General features: G+C 34.7%; 1 protein-coding gene across 4 annotated transcripts in view; it reads right to left on the bottom strand.

Annotated features, from left to right (window-relative positions):
* Positions 1-18,689, bottom strand: part of LOC131953734 (oxysterol-binding protein-related protein 6) — a 59,357-nt gene extending 40,668 nt beyond the window's left edge. For 2 of the 4 annotated variants that reach the window (XR_009388674.1, XM_059317067.1), the window contains exons 1-4: positions 18,427-18,603; positions 9,562-9,638; positions 5,524-5,696; positions 3,930-3,984 (exon numbers count right to left, since the gene is read on the bottom strand). Coding sequence is in view for 3 of the 4 variants with exons in the window: in XM_059317067.1 (XP_059173050.1) it covers positions 3,930-3,984; positions 5,524-5,696; positions 9,562-9,615 (282 nt within the window). In the remaining variant the exon portion in view is untranslated. Of the gene's footprint in view, positions 1-3,929; positions 3,985-5,523; positions 5,697-9,561; positions 9,639-18,014; positions 18,359-18,426; positions 18,604-18,670 lie in introns of those variants that run through there. The other 2 variants (XM_059317069.1, XM_059317068.1) reach the window with 2 other exon arrangements.
* Between the last annotated feature and the right edge of the window lie 4,654 nt (positions 18,690-23,343).

The raw sequence follows: 23,343 nt of genomic DNA, 5'->3' as shown, positions 1-23,343 counted from the left end.
AAATTGTAGACTTAAAATGTTAATATGGCTATAAAAGTTATATTTTTGTTATTCTCTTTTTAATTACGTTATCAGTCAGGTTTTTGTGTGCAATTAAGATTTGTTTAATTTTAAGATAGGATTGATAATGTAACTGATGCTAGGTAATTTTAAACAATTTTAAAAAGTTACTCCTTTTCTTCCATAATTACTAAAGTTATGGTATCAATTCAGTTAGGTGGACAAAATTTCACATATAAATCTAGATTGTATGTGCAGGGTTCTATCAACATCTCAGTGATTTCCAGAAACCTGAATTGATACTTTATTTCCATGCAAACACGGTAGCTTGAACACCATTTCAGTTTGGTAGATGAAATTTCATATGTAAGTCTGAGGTGTAGTGAGGGGTGGGGGAGGGGTGCGGACCGCACCGGGTCACACCATTTTGAGTGGTGGTGACACCAAGGCGAAAATAGCAAAATATAAACAGAAAAAAATGATCATTGCAGTTGAATAAATTAATTTACTACAAAAACAAGGATTCTCCACTTGAATATATAAGTGTTAAAGTTAAGCCCCTTAATGCTTTTTCAATGTGGATTAACATAGTGTTTTGTTGATGTCATTTGACAAAAAGTTAGGGAGGGGTGACACCAAATAGACCGTTCACCAAAGTGGATTGGTGTGAAAGCACATACAAAATTTACAAATCTACATATCATTCAATCAGGCAAATTATTATACAACAGCAAACAAGTGTATGTATATATTTGTATGTGTGTGTGTAAGTGTGTGACACCAATAAAACAATAGTTTTACATTTGATAGTCCTTAAATAATTTAGCTTTGTATCGCTGTTCTTACTATTCTTTTTTCATTCATTTGTTATCCATGATTTGTGATATGTTTAATGGGTTATTTTTCTATTTATTCAAAGTTGTGCAATATGGCTAAAAGCTATGTATATCTTTTTTACAGATTTGAGTCATTGTCATAAATATATTTCTATGTGTAATTAGTTAAATGAAAATATTGTATTTTTTAAATTACTATTTAAGAGTGCATGTTACAACCTAGATAGGCCACTGATTAAGTATATGATCTTATACTTGGATTATTTTAAATTTTTAATGACCTCCAATATGATGAAGAGGAACTTTATAATTGGGTTTGGTTAACCATGTCAGTTAGGTGGACAAAATTTCACTCATAGGTGTAAGATCATTCATGGGTTTATGTCACATTTTTTTGTGATTTCTGGTTAATGTAATTGGTAATTTTTATCTCCAATTCCTCTTAAACCTGTAGGAGTTTTTTTAATACTTGACTCCTCTGTCTATTGTCCATCATGGGCGGAAAATTACCAGAAAAATTTTGAGCACTTCTATATGACACATTTCTTTCAAATTTTTCATGTAGGTCAGGACTCGATAACAATGCATTCTGACATACAGTGTTTCCTTTATAAAGTACTAGCTGTCCCAGCAAAGCTCTGAACTGGCTTTTGTGAAAAACTTATCTGTAAAGGACTGTCACTTTATTAAATATTAAGCATCATATACCCAGCAGTGATTGGGTTTTGAGAATATTATATATTAAATTTCCAATTAATGTCTATATGCAAAGAATGACATTGAGAACATGTGTATCACCCATAACCTAACTCTAAACATAACCCTAACCACAACCAATTACAACCACAAATGAACATAGACATTGATATAAACCCTCTCCACTCCTTTTACTTCTACATCTAAAAAAAACCCACATAAACATAAAAACATAAATCCTTACCCTCACCAGTACTTCAATCATGAACATAAACATAAAACAAACATAAACACAAACCTCAACCAAAAACATGAATATAAACCCTCTCCACTCCCTGCACTTCTACTAGTAAAAAACAACCAAATGAATACAAACATAAACCCTAACCTTCACCACAGCCTCAACGACAAACATAAACTTGAATTTTGTCTAATGTAATTTTAATTTTGAATACCATATAAAGGAAAGTATTTTTACAATATTTTCAGATAAAATTATAATTTTTGTGAAGGATAATAAATCTAAGTTGAACTTTGAACTTCATGTTAATTAAAACTGTAAGATAAGACAAAGACTGCCCTAACCTTCCAGAGAAACAACTATACTATGCTAACACATAACATTTTTGTCAAAAACTCACCATCTATTAATTATGTAAAAACTTTCACAACACACATACTTTTGTACCCTTGCATAACTCTAATACCATTCATAACATTAACCCCTCTACCTCAATCTAATATCATTAGCTAAAAATTTGCTTATTATACTCGACTTAAATAATGGACATAACACATTTTTTTCGGCACCCCGTCAAAAGAGCGCACGACAAAAGAGCGCCGACATAAGAGCGCCGACATAAGAGCGCCGACATAAGAGCGCACTAATTTCCCGACATAAGAGCGCAAACTAAAAATCGAAAAACCATATTTAATAAATAAAAACAAGAAAATTAACTCAGATCAGAAGGCATCGTTTGGTGTTAACTCTTTATTGTTTCATTACAAAAACTAATTGTTTAGTTTCTTTAACTAAAAAACTGGTACAATTATTCAAAACGCAATCTAATAACACATACAAAGATTTTAAATGATAGGCCTAAAGTGAGAATATAAACTGAAATGAAATGTAACAAAATGAAAATAAGTTCAAATTAATAAAACGTTTCTTTATAGTTGCATTTATAAAGCTAAGTTGTGGGCTATACCCCGTAGGTAGTCCATCATTGAATCATTAGCATAGGTTGAAGCAATCGCCTGCAATCTTCGGTTCAGCTGAACGTAATTGTTCTTTGAAGCTTCTGGTTGTCGTTTGAAGAGGTTCAGGAATTGTTATCTCTGCAACGTTCTGTGGATTTGGGTATGGCAGCTGCGTTTTCTCTGTCTTTCTATTGCACGTTGTGAAGCGACGTATGGCCGGCAAATGAGGTGCTACTTCCATCGAAATTCCTTCTCTGGCTTGTTGTATAATCTGCCTTGGTTTTTCCACCCCTTCCACTGCCCGTGTTCGTATAGCCGAAACGACTTTCGCTGCTTCAATGTTACCCGGATCAAGATCGTGATTGTGTTCTGATGATGACAGAACAACATCGTTCAGCATTTTCATCCGTCCTCGTCAGCCATCTTTCTTGCAGCATCTCCATGTCGTACATCAGCATTTGCTCTGTCCTTTTGATATATGTAGCCTTCGACCAAAATAATTACCTTCCCTTTCTCTGATTCGATCTTCTCCATGTTACTTGGGTTAGAGATATTGTCAAACTGCATTCATAACATATTAACCATAATATATAAATAAAGACGTTGTTTTCTCGCCGATTGTTAAATTAAAACAAATGTTAACCATGTCATATTCGTTTAGCGTACAACATGTGTTTTCTTTAATTGACTGCGCTCTTATGTCGGCGCTCTTTTGTCTGCGCTCTTTTGTCAGCGCTCTTATGTCGGCGCTCTTTTGTCTGCGCTCTTATGTCGGCGCTCTTTTGTCGTGCGCTCTTTTGACGGGTCACCATTTTTTTCATTCTTATATAATATAGAACTAAATGACTGACGCAACCTGTTCGCTTTACGAATCCTGTAATACATAAACAAACACTGACACCACAAAAAGTAATTAGTAAATAATGCAGTTTTTTTTAGAAACTAAATCCCTTTTTAATTATCTTATTTTTAGATATCTTTATTCAAATTATTGTTTTAGAACGATAAATACTAAAATAGTAATGTAACCATCCTTTATAGACAGTTTCATGGATAATGTAATGTGGCTATTCTCATTTACACTTTTTATTTTTCTTTAAGTTTATAGCAGTAAAAAATTTAAAATAAACACTTTATTTTACATCAAGCGCACACTACACCAAGTAAAATTTTATAAGGTAAATAAAGCATAGCAACCTTATGCCATCCTTTCATTGGCCATTTACGTCTTTTCATCAGGTAACCATGATATCTGATGCAAAAAGATAAAAAAGAAACTAAATAAAGTTAAAATTTTACACAGATGTATTCAACTGTAACTAAATCATGGATGGAACCCACAGATTTTCATTTTTAAGTGTCTACCCTAGGCACACTAAATGGTTTGGTGTATTGGGTCTTTGTATATGCCTCGTCTACCCAGTCTATTATAAGTGCACACAATTTTTTATAAGACTTTCATATGAGTTATGGGCAGTTAAAAATACATAACTTGTAAGTATGTTGTGGGTGGAAAACACTTGTGACAAAATAAAGAATTAGTAAAAATAAAACTTAAGAACATAAACTTTTAAACTTCTATGTATGCCTGCTAAAATAACCAAAAAATCAAGAGAAATTATTCAGATAGTAACATCACAACCGATAACAATTTCACTGGCTTGCTGTTCAATAAAAATAAACGCTCCGGTTTAGATGAATGGGAAGTCGGAACACAACGATAATATCATAATTGGTCCAGAAGTTCTCAGCTGAACTTAGTTGCTAAAGGTAGCATCACCATTCGCTTGCAACTTGACATATTTTATGAGAGGTGTTCTATCATAAAAAACCAAACCAGATAAGCATGTCATCAAGATCTTTATGGGTAGGTGATGCAGAAATGTCTTATTTTGGCAAAAGAGCCTGATCAAAACAAAATGATGTCCAGTGATAAAGTTATATAGCATTTACAATACAGGTGCTTTTGCCAAAACGAACAAAAGCAGGATGGCCCATGCATTTTATTTTAGTGATAATAAAGCAGATTTTCTTAACAAAAATACAGTGGAGTTTAAGGATACAACTATCAAATAAATTCATTCCCTGAAAAATCTGATAGAACTGTCCAACTAATGATTTAAGTGAAACTGTATACTCATAGCTGGACTAAATAGAAAACATGTGAACATTAGGGGTTGTCTTTTAAAGATCATGTGACAATACTTTAGGTGGTTTGTGTCGTACCTCCACAACCAAGTAAATCACTTAAGGCCGAATTATACCTCTGAAATGATGATGTCAAAAATTTCCATCACCTACTGCCCACTCATCAATAAATGAAATGGTAATTAAAATTAAGATTTTGTTAAGCCATCTTTATTTTTAGGAAGTACAAAAAGGCGGCTTAATTACATTTCTTCAACCTCCTTCACCCTTTTGTACAGTCACAAAAGTCAGTAAACCCTGCCCCTCTCTGTCTGTACATGACATCATCAATAGATGACATTGATGCATCCTAGTATGATATAATTGTGGTATTGTTGTAATAATACCATAACAGACACAATCAATAATGTGCATCTTTGTATATCATGTCACAATTGTTTTTCTCTATATAATGTATACAGGTGGATTCCACCTACAACTTACAGCAAGGCTTGTAAATCATGATGTACTGTGAGGGTTAAATCAATAAATAATAAGTAATGAAATTTAAAATAGATATTTAATTGCTAAAGTCAAACTTAAAATTGAGATTAATTTTTAAGCAAATGACATAGTAGCAAAGTATACCAGGCGCTATACATACTTTTCTGGTTTTTCTTGACATTTCTGTCCATCTTTTAGCCCACCAATTACATCCCATTCTTGTCTAGACTTGCGACTGCTTCTTTTTTTCCCACTTTTGCTTTGGTTTACAGCTGTACTGCTTCCTTCAATTTGGGAACTAGCCAAAGAAAGGCTATCATAATCACTAGCATCCTATAAAGGAAAGAAACTACTAAGTAACAATTTAAAAAAAATTCTTTTGTAAAATAATGTTGTAAATATAATTCAGCTTTTTATGTGCCTGTTATGATGAATGTTTTATTAGGGTATTTTGGTGCAAATGAATGTTGGTGCGAGATATAACTAATGCATGTATTGATGAAGCAGTTGAAGCAGTGACATTTGGCGATAGGAATATGTTCTTATAGTATGCAAGCTTGAGAGTTAGGGGCTAGGTATTTAATGTGAGAGGTACTCCATAAGATGTTGAAATTAAGAATAGCTGTATCTAGAATGAGTAAAGTAGTTGAATAAATAGTGAGATGGAAAACAATAGGCATTGTATTAAGTGATATCACTTGTATTGTGATGTGGTTGACATCGTTTTGCACTATTTATAATGCAGCACCTCTTTTCTACAATTCAAATTGGAGCTTAAAAAACTGTTAACCTCAATTTGGTGAAATATTGGTGAAAATATATAAAAATCTGGCAGTTATTTAATTATTTTTTTAGATCGCTTATGAATTGTGTATTCTTCAAATAAAATGCCTCATTCTAATACTAATAGCATTCCAGAACTGCATGTTATAAATAAGGTATTACTGACATTTTACTCTATTGTGAAAATTCATTTTTTAACACATGTCATAGTTTGTTTCAGAAAGGGGATACTTAAGCTCATTTCCTAAGGTGCAGGCTCTGCTGTGGCTGATCATGCCAATGCGGGAGTGGGTTCTGTCACTGTTATTGTATATCATAATTGTTGGTACCATTTAAGCAGATTTTTTTTCTTCTTCTCTCAGGGGCTACCTCAGCCCTTTTTCCTTCAGCGATGATGAGGATGCCAATCTGGACAAAGCTTGTCTTCACAATGTCCTGTCTTGGGCCAGCTGGTCCCAAATGTGTTTAAGTCTGTTTGCCTCAAATCTTGTTTGCAGATGCTTCTGTAATTCAGCAGGGGTTGTCCCTTGGGTCTTGTACCATTGGTAAGATCTGTATAGATGTCTTTTGGGATTCAGCAAGTCTTCTCTGAGTTATCATTACTTGAGCAACAAAGGAGTTGGCTTGCATCAAGATGTCTTAAGAGGTTTAATTAAGCAGTGTCTGTTTTCCAAAGTAGATAATTCCTGCTGGGATACCATCTCTTCTAGGAGCTTTTCTGTGGGCGAACCATTAAATAGGTGCACTGAGTCAACTTCGGATGGGAGGTATATTTAAATTGTCCATTACTATTAGAGCTGGGATTGGCCAGAGCAGTTTGGTGAGATTATTTCTATTCTGACTGAGATCCTAGTCATGTGACTGTTGCCTTCAGTGTTGCTTCCTCTCCAGGTGAGTACCTGGGCATCAAACGAAGAGATAGTGGGTTACCCATGCATCATAATCCCTCTCTCTTGACCTTGCCAGTTTAGTCCAAAGGAAAGCTAGGCAATACATTGTATACCAGCAAAAGCTGCAGAAAGGAGACCAGAGCTGGTAATCCTATCACCTAGAGGGCTCCAAACAGTGGCATGCTACCGTAAAGCTAGCATAAGCAAGGCATAGTGGCCCAAGGAACACAGGGACACTTTCCCCTCTTTGAAAAATTAATATTTTTACATTGAAATTTAAACATGTTTGTAATACAAATTTTTTAAAAAAGAAAATCAACTTTAGTTTCTGCTGCAGAAAGTATTATAAATCCGTAAAAGATCCCCCAGTCCTTAGAATTTCGTCCAGATAACCTCCTACACTTATGTAAATGTGCTAGAGGCGAAAAGTTTAGCCTCAACTACTTTTGCCAGTTCCAATTTAATGTACGTACGCAACCATAACCTTTTTCTGATTGGTAGACATCTGAATATTTAAACGCAAACAAAAAAAAAACAACAACTCCTTGTCCACCTCTAAGGTCAGGGCAATGGTCAGGGTTTTAAAAAGTGCAAGTTTCATATCCTCTTTTTTATATAATCTTTTTTGGATGAAGGAGGTTAGCACTTTTGCAGGGTATATCTGGACAAGATCCATTCTTTTCATAGTGCACAAGCAGTGGCATGCAGATGTGGATGGGTGCGATGGGACCCAGTTTGCTGCACAGTACCACCCGCACTTATAAAACTACAGGTATTCTCGGGCAAACCATTGAGGAATAGGGTTAGGACTATTACGGAGAGTGATTAACGTACCTTAGAGGCTTTTAAGCGGCATGCCCTGTGGCGTCTGAGCTTCCATACACAAAGATCCAAGAAATATAGCGCCAACATTATTTACATTTAAATAACTCAGTTTTAAACAATAAGGTTACACATCTAAAAATATGTTTGGTGACACTTTGATCAAACCCTATTAAAATATTTAGTCACTCTGGTGTGTAGGAATTGATAAGCAGCACCGCAAGCAGGTATGCTAGTTCTAAAGAAAAACCCTTTTAAGTATTTCATAGTCTATGGGAAGGAGATTTTGAATTCTATGATAGATTTTTTAAAATCTCTATTTTCTCGTTATGATGACGTAATTGATGATGTAATGAAAACTATTTGTGTCAGTAACTTGGCTATTCTAAATATCAAACATTCAGAAGCAGCTAAAAAAATAACTGGATCTACAAACTTATTCATCATTTTGCAAACTTAAGAGCAGGATAAACTAAACACCCTGTACATTTACTGAGGGTGTCAGCCCACCCACCTCCAAAATTTTCAGTTTGTGGTGCCACCCCAATCCTCCTATAAATTATTTTTTGAACAGGATATGACATTGTTTTGACAGTAAATGTTCTGCTTATTGGCACCATGTCACCTGATGCAGACCGCACTCCCGCTTCCGCCTTACTGTGTTTGGATGCCTATATTTTACAGGCTTACATTTATATTTTTCACATTAAAGTAATTAAATAAAAAAATAACACATTAAGGGTACTAGATAATAGTACAGTACAAATGTACAGTCAGGAAGTATAAATACAAAATATAAAAATTATTGTTTAACACCCTTCCCTTATATGTAGTTGTTAAATTGAAATTTTTTGCATACGGGCCTGAAAATCCTAGCTACGTAACTGGCTCCACTCCTAATATTTCCTTAGGGTTTACTCCTGAAGCCATTTTACCACAAGGCAGTGGGGGTTCAATTTCAATTTATTCAATAACGGTAACAATAGTAGGCATGGAGGCCTTTTTTCACATTGGCTGTTTTAAAATAAACAAACAAAACAACAACCTAATAACAGCATTTAAAAAAGCAATTGCGTAGTAAAGACATAGTAGTAACATATCACTAAAAAATGTGGAATAAAGAAATAATATTACATAGTTATAATACAAAATGAGGTAAAATAAGAATATAATAAATGAATTAAATAATTGTTTTAGTTTAGTTTTGAATATATTTTCAGATCTAGATAGGAAGATTTTTCCACAAATCAGAATGACCTCTCTCCTAGATGAATCGCCTTATTCAGCTGATAAGCGCCATCTGCCAGAGGCTCCTGGTTTTACAATTTTACATACAATTCTTTTAAAGGACAGGACCAAAGTGGCTGATATCAATAAATACATGCTTTGCCAATATAAAATGTATTTTTTAAAATAGTTTACATCAATTAGGCATACATATGTACATTTTATAAGGTAATTTACTTGTAATATAATTTCCCACCCCATTAAGGCTATTTTACAAAAATTAATAGATGTGTAATGATGGTACCAAAAAAATTGTAGATCCTCAACTTGATGTAGCCACTCACTTCAACAACTGAGACTTCATACGACGCTAAAAAAGTGGGAATGAACTCACCTAAACTTTCTCAGATATTCTTTGGATAGGAATGACACTTTCAGTGGGTTTTTTTTATAATATTATAAAATATAATACTTACAGAATCAGAAGCAGTGTCACTATGTCTGAAGGGTTTTTTAGATTCTGCATTCATGATTTGTTCTTTTCACTTTCAACCTAGGAGATAAAAGTTCAGTGTTAAAATCCTTAAATGTATAAATTTTTCATCAAAAATGTATTTTAAATTACTATTACACATATATGTTGGCTTTTACTTTGGTAATCTTAGTTCCTAAACTCTTTAATCATTAGGGATCATTGTGAAAAAAAAAGGTAGTAGAATCTCGTAGTATGCCTTCTTAGTTACACTTAACTTTATTGTCTCACCCTGTTGCTACTAGACTAGGAGATTGTACAGGAAAAAGTCACAGGAAAAAAAGTCACAAATGTGTATTATCATTGAATTTGTTAATACTTTTATGTTTTGAGAAAGAGCAAATCAACATACAATTAATTAATAGTAATGTAAAAATTTTAGATATATGTGTGTATGATGTATTTATTTGATAATGCATGAAACAATGTTGAGTGAAGTATAGTATGTAGGTTTTAATTCCTTTGTAGAATAAAATTAAGTAGAATATTCCAATTTACTCAGTTTTCTTCATGTTTTTAAAATACAAACTTTGAATCAGCATGAAATGGGAAGAAGATATAGTTAATATGAATTATTGTCTTTAACCCATCACAACAATAGTTTTAGTTCAGCCACAATCACTGCCCTCATTTATCACCCTCATTACATCACAAAACACATGATCAAGACAATGCAAAAACTGATACGGTACAAAGGCTGCCATTGAAGCACACTGTCAACAATACAAAATGTGGATGGACAAAAAAAAGTAAATACACATAATACAACAAAGGGCCTACATTTCTTTTACCTGCCATCCATAAATGACGTCAGGCTTTTAAAAATGATTTTTACCCCCCCCCCCCCATCACACGTTGTCACAATAAGCCAGACCCTCCCTAAAATGACCTCACATCTCAACCTACAACCCCACCTCAAAATTGCTATTGAATTTTTTTTTTTAAACATCGATATTTTTCCAAAATCTTGTCAGAACTCTGTCAATTCCTATTACAATTTATTAAAACAGTTTTCTAAAACGCAAAATAACGGCTAAAACTTGCTTTCTATCATTTCTTTTTTATAATGCAAAAAAGTGACGTGACACCATCTGAACCCCCATTCCCCGTCATCACACACCTTCACAAAATTACAAACCCGCCTCCCCCTTACGAGTGTGACGTCATTTATGGACACCCCCTTATAATTAGCTTAACTTTTCTTCCAGGTATTCAAATAAATAAATAAAATTTGAGGCTACCGTGTAAATTATCTTAAATACTTTAACTTATTGTGAAGATCAAAGTCGGATTATTATTGAAACCATGATGCTTTTAGTTCATAAATGTTACTAAAAAAAACACGACCCAATTTATAAATACCCAAAATTTAAAATTATTCTCAACAAGTAAACCAAAATATTTCTCAATACACATTTGTAACTCTTTTTTACATTTAATCATTGAAACTTTTTTCCATTCACCGACTAGAAACCTAAGAAAATAATAAATCTAGATCTACTCATTAAACTAGTTTAAACAAATTTGAATAGTAGTAAAAAGACTACAAGTAAAGCAGATTAAGTAAGTCAAGTTTATAAAGCATGAATCAACCTAGTTTAGAATTACTAGGAACCTAAGAAAATAATAAATCTAGATCTACTTATTAAACTTGTTTAAACAAATTTGAATAGTAGTAAAAAGACTACAAGTAAAGCAGATTAAGTAAGTCAAGTTTATAAAGTATGAATCAACCTAGTTTAGAATTACTAGGAACCTAAGAAAATAATAAATCTAGATCTACTTATTAAACTTGTTTAAACAAATTTGAATAGTAGTAAAAAGACTACAAGTAAAGCAGATTAAGTAAGTCAAGTTTATAAAGTATGAATCAACCTAGTTTAGAATTACTTTAAGTATTAGGCCTACTTCTATAGGACTATAAATATGAAAAAGTTAACAAAGTGAAAGTCTATTTACTAATTTAGACCTAGTTCTAACTTACTATAATAACTAACTACTTATTTAGCCTATTACTTTAATAAAGCCTTATAGGGTAATTAAAATTTTAACTAGAGTCAGAATGTTGAGTGTGGATAAAATTTGAAACTTGAAATGTTGAGTCAGCAAAATGCAAGAATGCTGTGAAAACTAAAAGTTAAGTAAAGTATAAATTGTGGTATTTCATTACTAATAAATACCCTCGACTTTACTTATGCCCTAGAGTTTTTAGTTTTGTTGGTCTACAGTAATTTAGGGTTTAGTTTTGTGTAGGGGTACAGCAGGGCACTAAGGGCCATGTGGTATTAAGATCAAGTTGGCACCTCATTCCCACAAAACCCCCAATAGAGTCCTTGCAAACATGTGACCTAAATCACGTGATACCTACGCCCGCCGCCACAGTGGTGTACACCAGACGTAAACACAATCAGTTGTTCACCAGCGCTGGGCGCATTCACTGTGTGTAAAGAATCGCACCCGCGGAAAAAGAAAAATACGTTAAAAAACTTAGGAATTAAGATCCTTATACTGTTATTGACAGTTTCATGGATAATATAAATATGTGGCCGAAATTTCTAAATAAAAATACTGTTAGTAATACTGTTTGCTTTTTGAGTTTAAGTAGACGAATCTGATCAAATACAGTAATATATTATAGGTTATCTACAGTAGCAAACGTGAGACCACTTAACTCCTACAAAACCCACACTACAACGACTAATATAATTCATGGGTAATAACCACTGCTGTTCTTAGATCTCAGCCAATCTGGGTAGCATGTTATACAATTTAAGACCCTTATAATCCAGTAGGGAAGTGATCAGACACATTAATACTGATGTTCAACCCTCATGATGGCCAGGTGAACGGAAAAAAAGTCACAGGAACAAAAAACACAGATAAAAAATCACAGTTTTTGCTAGGAAAAAAGTCACAGAAAAAAAGTCACAATGGAAAAATTTTATCGGAAAAAAAGTCACAGAAATAAAGTCACAGAAAAAAAGTCACACAAATCTTTTTAAAAATATTTTGATGTATTTGTTAAGAATTGTAAAATTTTGTATGTTTATTGTTGTGGGTTGTATTTTTTTATAGCGTTAATTATTTATTTTTTTTCATCGCTTATAGTAGAGTGATCGCTTGCATTATTGTGATGTATAACATTTATTTTCTACTTTTTAGTTCAATCAGAAAACTTGGGTTTTTTAAAACTTTTTTAATGATTATTATTTTTCTTTTCTTTTGATAAATACAAATTTTTTTTTACGTCGGCGCAAAATCTTTCCTTTTTTTAAGAAGACAATCGGCGATGCTAATGAGCTGGTAATGTTAGGATTTAGTTGTTTTTTTTTAATTACACAGCCTAGCGGTAGCCCATTGATGACGTCACGTAATTAATGCGAATTTCACCCCAACCTCTATCGTCATAAATAACCAGACAGCCACGTCAAGAATGACATCAAAAAGTTCTGTCTACAGCCTCACCCATCTGATACAGTCAATGTGTATTTGGTCCATAGCGCACGTGAGATTGATGATTACGTCATTTGCTATTGGTTTTTTTAACGAACGTGATAAATATGCCTATTGGCATTAGGAAATCTTGTTGGTTAATAGTTAAAAATCTAGATCCACGACTATATTAATTATTAATATACTGCGAGGTCACTGTAAGTTGAGATAGACCTAGAAGACCTTCTAAGGTCGCAGTGACCGAAACATCTGCTATCGTGATTGATCTAGGTTCGTAAAAACGTGTCTTCTCGCACATCTAAAACAACAGAACACAATAACTCGATAAATTATATCTCGCTATTTACCCGTAATTCCGCAGCTACGTTTCGCCCTTTTGTGTTTTACCACCAATAGAAAATTTTAATTTAAATAAATAGAAACCTACGCTCGCATAGTTCAGGCTATTCTTTTTCTATTTAAACCTAAGGCTTATTTTCTTGAAGAAAAAATATTAGTTCTAGATGTAGGTTTAATTATAATCAAGATAATTTCCATGCTCGACCAGAATTTTAATGATTTAGGCCACATTCCAATTTTTTTCTTTACGGACATCACCGATCAGGAGACAACAGACCACTCGCTGGGTCAATAAAGTTCACAATATAAATAGAGCCAAAGACTGCCGAGATATTGTCTGGAAGGGATTGGGGGGGGGGGGGGGTCGATTGTTATGATTGAAGATGTTTGAAACCATGAACCGGATAACACGGAAATTTAACACAAGAAAAAAAAAAGGTCGACACTAAATCGATTTTGATGTTTACTGTGGGCTTTTGCGTAACATTTGCAGCCTAATTCCGCAACAGGGGTGTCAAAGGCAAAATCGAAAAATTACGGACAAATCCGTACAAGTAGGTAGGCCCTAACAGAAAACAATGAATCTAGATGTAGAATCTAGTAACTCGGTCGTAAATGGAGATATCCGAAAAACGATGCTAAATTTAGCCCTCGGCTATCGTTTACGTCACGATCTAGAATCTATGTTAGGAAGAACCTATGCAAAACTGGTCAGGTTGAGGTCATACCGAGAGGCTCAGCGATGGAGAGGGTTGGAAATAGTAGACTCCGAAGTTAACGCAGACCCACGGCAAAAAAAAAAGCCAGAAAAAATTTAGATCCACCAGAATTGAATTTTTTTTTAAAATTCGATTTACGCACGGTTTTCAAGGTTTACCTAAAAAATTCAAGGGGTTTTGCTCATTTTTGGGGAAATTCAAGGGTTTTTCAAGGCCTTGAGATGTTTTTTGGAATTCAAGGGTTTTTCAAGGATTCAAAGTCCGCTACGGACCCTGATATTAAAATTAGATATTTTCATAACTTAAAATGCTGCTATTATTATAATTCAAGTTTTACTTTGTATTTTTTGAAAGACCTTCAAAGCTGCTTTGTTTACTAATTATTATTTATTTTATCACTCACTACCTGCATTTCTTAATTTTAAGAGTGGGTTGAGGTTGTGGTGAGGGTTGGTTTATGTTTTTGTTTATGTTTGAGGTTATGGTGAGGGTTATGGTTTATGTTTAATTTTGTGCTTTTTGTTTTTGTTTGGTTTTTGTTTTGGTTGTGGTAAGGGTTAAGTTTAGAGTTAGAGTTATGTGTGATTTTCTCAATCATCCATTTTTCATATAGACATTTAAATGGAAAGGTAATATATATTTCCTAAACCTGGGCAATGCTGGATATATGCTGTTTATTAAACACACAAGCCACTGTCCTTTACAGATAGGTTCTTCACAAAGGCCAGTGCAGGTCTGGGCCAGGACGGCTAGTCTAATATTTAAAGCTGAAATAGACTGTGTCTCTGTATGCATATAGTAAAAAAAACACCACTTGATTGCCAATGTGTAATATTTTTGAAGTGTTATATTTTGCACTAAAATCTATAGGCCTAAACAGGACAGGGGAATTTTTATACCTACCGTTTCCGATAATGGAATCTTCTTTAAAAAAGGGGTGTTAGGCTACTGGTAGTTAACTACTAAAAAGAATAGATCTACACACATGGCTGGCTAATGTCAATGCTAACCCTGTCCCTAACTCGAACCCGCAGCCCTGGTCCTACCATACTTTTCACCTAACCCTAATTGTAATTTCTAACCATAAAATTAGTCGAGATTACAATACTACTACTATTACTACTAACAACCCAGCACACCTATTATTTTATGGAAGAGTCTATATTATCGGACACCGGTATCTACTATAATCAATGTTAATCATCCAATCCAACAATAGGACTAACTAAATACAGTAAATATTAGTAAATACTAAACCTTGTAATAGGCCCCCTATTATAATTTATATTAAATAGGCCTAGGCCTAATACTAATTAATGTCACTAGCCTATCTATCTTTGGGAAGTTGTTGAGAATATTCCTGGGGAGGTTTCTGCGAAAAAAAAAATATTTCAAATTCGCCGGGGTGGCGCCCCGGCAGGACGCAATTTGTTTTTCTCTATATAGGGTATATAAAAATAAAAGTCGATTTCGGTTTGACATCGTTCATCTGATAGTCATGAGACACTCTAGGGAAGGGTTTTGTAAAAAAATTATTTTTAATTTCGCAAGGGCGGTGCCACGGGAGGGTGCGATTTTCCTCTATATATGGTATATAAAAATAATAAAATTGAATTGCAGTGACACCGTTCATCCGATAGGCATGAAACTTTGGGGAGTTCATTATAAAACTCTAGGGAAGGGTTTTGTAAAAAAATCATTTTTAATTTCGCAAGGGCGGCGCACGGGAGGGTGCGATTTTCCTCTATATATGGTATATAACAATAATAAACTTGAATTGCAGTGACACAATTCATCCGATAGGCATGAAACTTTGGGGAGTTCATTATAAAACTCTAGGGAAGGGTTATGTAAATAAATTATTTTTAATTTCGCAAAGGCGGCGCCACGGGAGGGTGCGATTTTCCTCTATATATGGTATATAAAAATAATAAAATTGAATTGCAGTGACACCATTCATCCGATAGGCATGAAACTTTGGGGAGTTCATTATAAAACTCAAAAGAAGGGTTCTGTAAAAAAAATCATTTTTAATTTCGCATGGGTTGCGCCCCGACACGGCGCGATTTGTTTTTTTCTATATACGGTATATAAAAATAAAAGTCGATTTTGGTTTCACACTGTTCATCCGATAGCCATGAGACTTTGGGGAGTTCATTAAACCACTCTAGGGAGGGGTTCTGTAAAAAAATAATTTTTAATTTCGTAAGGGCGGCGCCACGGGAGGGTCCGATTTTTCTCTATTTACGGTATATAAAAATAATAAAACGTGAATTGCAGTGACACCGTTTATCCGATAGGCATGAAACTTTGGGGAGTTCATTATAAAACTCTAGGGAAGGGTTCTGTAAAAAATCATTTTTAATTTCGCAAGGGCGGCACCACGGGCGGCTGCGATTTTTCTCTATATACGGTTTATAAAATTTTCGGTTTCACACCGTTCATCCGTGTACCATGAAACTTTGGGGAGATGATTAGATCACTCAATGGTAGGGTTCTGCAAAAAAATATTGTTTAATATTGCAAGGGCGGTGCCCGCTGGGGGGAGCAATTTTTTTCTCTATACACGGTATATAAAAAATAAAACTCGGATGCGGTTCATCCGAGTGCCATGAAACTTTAGGGAGTAGATGAGAATACTCCCGAGAATATTTCTGCGAAAAAGAAAACTAAAGTTTCTTACGGGCGGCGCCATATAGGGTACAACTTTTGTCAATACACGGTTTGGTGCCCAGAGTTTTAGAGCGACTAAGTTGGCACTTGGCATCCGTTAATCGAGCGTCCTGCATAGCGAGTAAGGGGTACTACTATATTCAGCGGTAAAACTACAACAGGCTCCTAAAAATAACTTTTTAACGTGAGGAAATCCTTCTGTACAGTTTCGTCACCTTGCGAAAGATAAAAAAATAACTTTTTGAATATGAGGAGCCCTACTGTAGAGTTTCGTCACTTTGCGAATGATGCAATAAGCATCTTTTATTAGACAATCCAGTCAGAAATTGAGATCGAGCATCTAATAATAGACCATTAGTAACGCTAGCATATTGCATCAGTCAAAACGCGTCAAATAATTTTTTTACGTGTTAAAGAAAAAAATCCTGTTCATTTGTGTCACTTTAGCGAATGACGCAATCTGCGTCATTGCTAACAGGATGCTATTTGGCACAATGGCGCCAGTTAGTTTAAGGAGCCAGGGGCCGTACGTGACGCCTATGCGGTAGTGTAATCGATGGGGTGCTCCTGAGAGCGCCCCTCTACATCCCTGACACATGGGTGGTAACTGAAGTGTGTTCTACCTGATTATTTCGGTGAGTGATTAATGTACACATAAGGTTTTCACGCGGTAAGTGTAGGTAAACCCGTGTCCCGGTGTTTATGATCCAAGCGCAGGCATAGTTTACATTTAAATAACTCACTTTTAGAAAACAAAGTTACCCGTCTAAGAATAGGCCTATAGAGTATAGGATTGGTAACGTATGGATGAAACCCTTCTTCTATCCCCGCGGCAACGCGCCGGGGTCGGGTACGCTAGTATACTATATAAAATATATAATATTATAATTTAGTCTCTTCTAGATCTAGTAAAATCTTGTAGATCTAGATCTAGTTAGTAGGCCTAAGTTAAGTGTAGCCATTTAGTGTAAGTCCAATGTGTCCAAGTGAATGATGTCCCCACTAATCACTAAGTAAATTAAATTAAAATTAGTTAGGCCCTAGGCCTAATGATAATCTTAATCGGTAATCTATCGTTTTGGGTACGTAAAATCGCCCGCGATTTGTAATGTGAAAAACAGGTGACTCCTTAAATTTTAATAATTATTTCACATTTTGAGGAGGATTTATGTTTTAAAAAATTCAAAAATGTTTCCTTGATTCATTTATGTACCTGTTTTTAAACAATTGAATTAAAACTTTTCCGTAATTAATGAAGACTAGCGATGTTTCCAACAGATGCAACAATGCTCATTTACTACAGCAGCCATCTTGTCTAAGTTTTATTTTCATAAGCTTTTAGCGCCAGATTCAGGGGGAAGCCATTCTATTTTACAAATGGCTGCTGTTTATATAGCAAATCTTGCTCTCAGACACTGCTGTTTAAAGTTAATTTCTGGCCTATATCGATATATTTAGCCATTGATTTAGGTTTATTATTCATTTATCTATAATATTTGACACAAACATATGACAATATAATTCTATTAAAGCCTTGACAATGAGGTAACGTTTTCGTACATAAATAGCCGCGGGCGATTTTACGTACCCAAAACGATAGATTACCTCTTAATCTTAATACTTACTGCACTTAGGATTTCTCTAGATCTAGAATCTAGAGTCTTAGAATCTTAGTCTAAGATTCTTAGAATGACTTAGATCTAGATCTAATCTAGCTGATCTAGTATTCTAGTTACTTAATCTAGATATTAGATTAATTAGAAGATATCTAGACTAGATCTAGATCATTAAATCTAGTTTAGTACTAGATCCAGTCTAGAAAGTAAATTCTAAAATCAACATCTCCCAAATACACCCGAAAACACACACATAGCAGAATGACAAACACATGAGCTAAATAGTAAAATATGCTCTGTATATAGTTATACTATAGAATAGATAGATCTAGCTCTTTAGATCTAGATCTAGATACTAGGACAGTGGTTCTTATCCTGGGTTTGATCGAATCCCAATTGTTCGTATGAGGTCAAGTCACACACCCGACTCGTATGATTTGTGTTCGGATTTTGTCAATGCAGACGATAGAATTAACGGCCGCGGTCGATGACAGTTAAAATAAGATAGCAAGACATAGACTCTAGATCTAGTTATACAGTTCGCCAGAGCGAGCAGAGCTTCTTTCAAGCATCGGGGAAAAGAGCCCCATCCCACGGAAATTTGTGTCCAAATTGTAGGCTGTCTCATCAAACTATTCCGCACTACAATGTAGAAAATAAATGATAAACTACTATTTAAATAAACCGTAAGTAAATAATATCAACTTTATAAAAATTTCATATATAAGTATTATATCAAAATCGTAGATCCGTATCAACTTTTGAGCGATTTCCGATAACCGGAAGTGGAATTTTTTCTACTTTGAATTTTTTCAAAAGCCTATAACTTGTGTACTATTTCAGATAGAAAATGAAATTTCACATGTAAGTAAAAGATCTAATTCTCTGCCTTCTTTCAAATTTTGAGTAATTTCCGTTGACCAGAAGTAGTAATTTTCGCTATTTCCGATTTATCAAAAAACATGTAAATTTTATATAAGAATATTCGAGAAAGTTTAGGGGAGATCACTCCCGGTTTATTTATTTGCAATAGATTTGCATGACCCCTAAAACGTTTTTTTTTTATGAAAAAAAATTCCATATCGTGGCCCAGTATCGGAACTAAAAAAATGCACCTCCGCAACAAAATTATTTTAAATTATTTATTTAAAGAATCCTAATATATAAAAGGCCATGTGCGCTCTTCTCTCTCTCTCTCTCTCTCTCTCTCTCTCTCTCTCTCTCTCTCTCTCTCTCTCTCTCTCTCTCTCTCTGTCCGCAAAATATTTTCGCCGGACATCACGTCAGAATCGGCAGTGATATATTGATACCAGAGGCGTATCCAGGTTTTCGTTGTAGGGGGAGCGAAAAGAGCAAAAAAAGGCGCCGAATTTTTAACATGTTCTATATAAGTGTAATATATATATATATATATATATATATATATATATATATATATATATATATATATATATATATATATATATATATATATATATATATATATATATATATATATATATATATATATATATATATATATATATATATATATATATATAATTACTAGCTGTATGTCATTACTTCGCTATGATGTAAAATAAATTGAAAGTAGCACTCTGAAGAAGTAAGAAAAAACACACAAAGTAGGCCGACAAAACAAGCATTGTATTACTCTAAACAAAACAAAAATATACACACACTGCAACCAGTGTTTCTTCCAGACTTTTTTCTCCGGGGGGGCACTTGAAATTTTCGGGGGGGCGGTAGACTTTCTTCGGGGGGGGCGGACACTGTTAAAAGTATATTTTTTCTATATAAATTATATAAATTTCATTTCGTTCGGGGGGGCGGTAAAAATTTTTCGGGGGGGCTTCGCCCCCCCGAAGAGATGCCTGGAAGAAACTCTGACTGCAACCAAAAACAATGAACGTAACACTGTAATATATTGAGAATTGTGAAGTCAAGGGAACTCACTCTTCTTGTATTAGTATTATATTTATAATGTTGTTTTTGAGTGATGCCCCTTGTATTATTGTCTGGTACTTCCTGTTCCTGTTTCCATCATGGTGGCTGAGGCCCAATAAAGTTCTATATACAAACAGCATGGTTTCTATTGTCAGTGTTTCAATCTACCTCAATTGGCGACGAGGATGGGATCAATCCACTAGAAAGAGCACCTGCTTACTTAAAAAGAAGTTTGCTAGAGCATATTGGCTAAGTATTTCTAGGATAATGGCGCTGTATGGTCAAATAAAAGAATTTGATTCGAATGATGAAAACATTCATGATTATCTAGATAGGTTAAGCTTTTACCTTGAAGCTAACGACGTGACGATAGAAGCCAAAAAGAGAGCTGTTTTGTTAACAGTCATAGGGCCTCAACAATTTAGGCTATTAAAAGACTTATGTGCACCAGCTAGTCTAGCTACCAAGAGCTTTAACGAGCTGAGCAAACTGCTAACAGACCACCATGCGCCCGCACCATCAAAGTTCCTGTGTAGAGCCAGATTTGACGGTAAGACTCGTCAACCAAACAAATCAATATCAGAATATGTTGCTGCTTTACGTCATTTAAGTGAATTTTGTGAATTCGGAGACACGCTGTCTGACTATGTGAAAAGTTTGTGACAGGTGTAAATAGCCCTGATGTTCAAAGAAAGTTGCTTCTCGAGTCAGATCTCATATTGGAAAAAGCAATACAACTAGCAACTTCATTCCAGCAGTCATCCGAGGCGGCAAAATCTCTAACGCCCTCAGGGATCCATGCAGTAGACAGCAGGTTAGTCAACAAACACCAACCCCATCAGAGCATTTCAACTTATGCTAAACAGCCTGCAAGTTCAAATCCTAGATCTAAATCTAGTAATAATTATCAAAAATGTCATCGATGCAACGGTCCTCATGCATCTCATCAATGCAAGTTCAAGTCAGCAACTTGTTATAAGTGCAGTAAGCAAGGTCACATTGCTAAGGCCTGCTTTGCAAAGTCTTCGTCTGTTGCTAAATCTAGCCAGTCAAGACAGTACCGCAACCAAAGGCAGCACTATGTTAACTCTCACCAAGACTACCTAACCCAACCAATGAACCACTCTACCAGTGAAAATCCTCAAACTGATTCGCAGCCGGAGTTCAACCTGTTCTCTGTGAAATCAACAAGTCATGCTCCCATCAATGTACTAGTTTATATCAACGGTAAGAGCATCATCTTCCAACTTGGCACTGGAGCATCTCTATCCGTCATCGCAAAGAAAGACTTTGACGCTGTCACAGGAGGATCAGTGCCTCTACAACCATGTCACAAGTGCCTAACAACATACACAGGTGACAATGTTCCGGTAATAGGAGTGTATGGTTCATTTAAGCTATAATAGTCAAAGTGTTAAACTTCCTCTTCTTGTGGTTGAAGGAAATGGACCACCATTACTAGGTAGGAACTGGTTAGTTGATCTTAAGTTAAACTGGGAGAGTATATTTTCAGTAAACAAAGCAAGAGAATCTAGTTTTACTTCAATAGATAAAGTTATATCTGAAAATAAAGGTGTTTTTTGTAGTTCAGGATTACTAAATGATAGGACAGCGAAGATAAGCATTAAAGACACAAATCCAAGATACTGCAAAGCTAGAGTTCCACCTTATGCAATGAGGGATAAAATTGAAAATGAGCTAAGTAGATTGGAATCTAATGGCATCATAAAGAAGGTAGACTATTCCGATTGGGCAACGCCCATTGTGCCAGTGTTAAAGAAGGATGGTTCTGTAAGAATTTGTGGAGACTATAAAGCTACACTGAATAAGCAAATAGAGCTAAATAAGTACCCTATTCCTAAAATTGAGGAAATTTCTTTGAATTTGGCAGGAAGAGACAAATTCACTGAATTAGACTTTAGTCATGCTTACACTCAACTAGAACTGCATCCAGATTCAAAAGTCTATACGACAATAAACACACATAAAGGACTCTACCAATATGAAAGACTATGTTTTGGTATATCATCCAGCCCTGGAATTTTCCAAGCTGTCATGGACAGTATTTTTAAGGATATTCCAAATGTTTGTGTTTACTTTGACAATGTGTACATAACTGGTAAGAATGACACCGAACATCTTAAAACACTTGATAAAGTCTTGAAAATAGTTGGTGAAAAAGGTTTAAAGATAAACAAAGATAAATGTCTATTCATGCTGACAGAAATTAGTTTTCTTGGTTATATTTTAAGCAAGCAAGGTCTCAGACCTCAACCAGAGAAAACAAAAGCCATTAAAGAAGCACCCAAACCTGAAAATACCCAACAACTAAGAGCTTTTTTGGGCTTAATAAATTACTATGCGAAGTTCATAGGGAATCTGTCTGGTAAACTATCACCACTGTATAAGCTGCTACAGAAAAATGCAACTTGGCACTGGGGTAAACAACAAGATGCTGCTTTTAATACAGCAAAAGAAGCTTTGTCTTCTGACACCTTACTAACTCACTATGACCCAGGGAAAAGACTTATATTAACATGTGATGCTTCACCAGATGGTGTAGGAGCAGTCTTATCCCACATAGATGAAAAGGGTGACAGACCCATTGCTTTTGCCAGTAGATCTTTGAACCAAGCTGAGAAAAATTATTCTCAGTTTGATAGGGAAGGCTTAGGCATCATTTTTGGTGTTAAGAAATTTCATAAGTTTCTGTTTGGTAGAAAGTTCACCATCTTTACAGATCATAAACCATTGCTAGGTTTATTTGGAGAAAACAAACCCCTACCTGAGCATACCTCACCAAGAATTCAAAGATGGGCTATCACACTAACTGCATACAATTATGAATTGAAATACAAACCTGGATCTGAGAATAGTGCAGATAGTTTTAGTCGTTTACCTTTAAAAAACCAAAACCTTAGTTATGTACCAGAAGATGTATTTGTTCTTTTCACTATCATGGATAACTCCAATATAAAT

The sequence above is a fragment of the Physella acuta genome, unplaced genomic scaffold, assembly GCF_028476545.2.
Source record: "Physella acuta isolate Inbredline_101_S28 unplaced genomic scaffold, ASM2847654v3 ptg000944l, whole genome shotgun sequence".
In the NCBI taxonomy this organism is placed as follows: domain Eukaryota; kingdom Metazoa; phylum Mollusca; class Gastropoda; family Physidae; genus Physella; species Physella acuta.
Note: the sequence above shows the minus strand (reverse complement) of the source record. Positions and strands in the feature narration are given on the sequence as shown.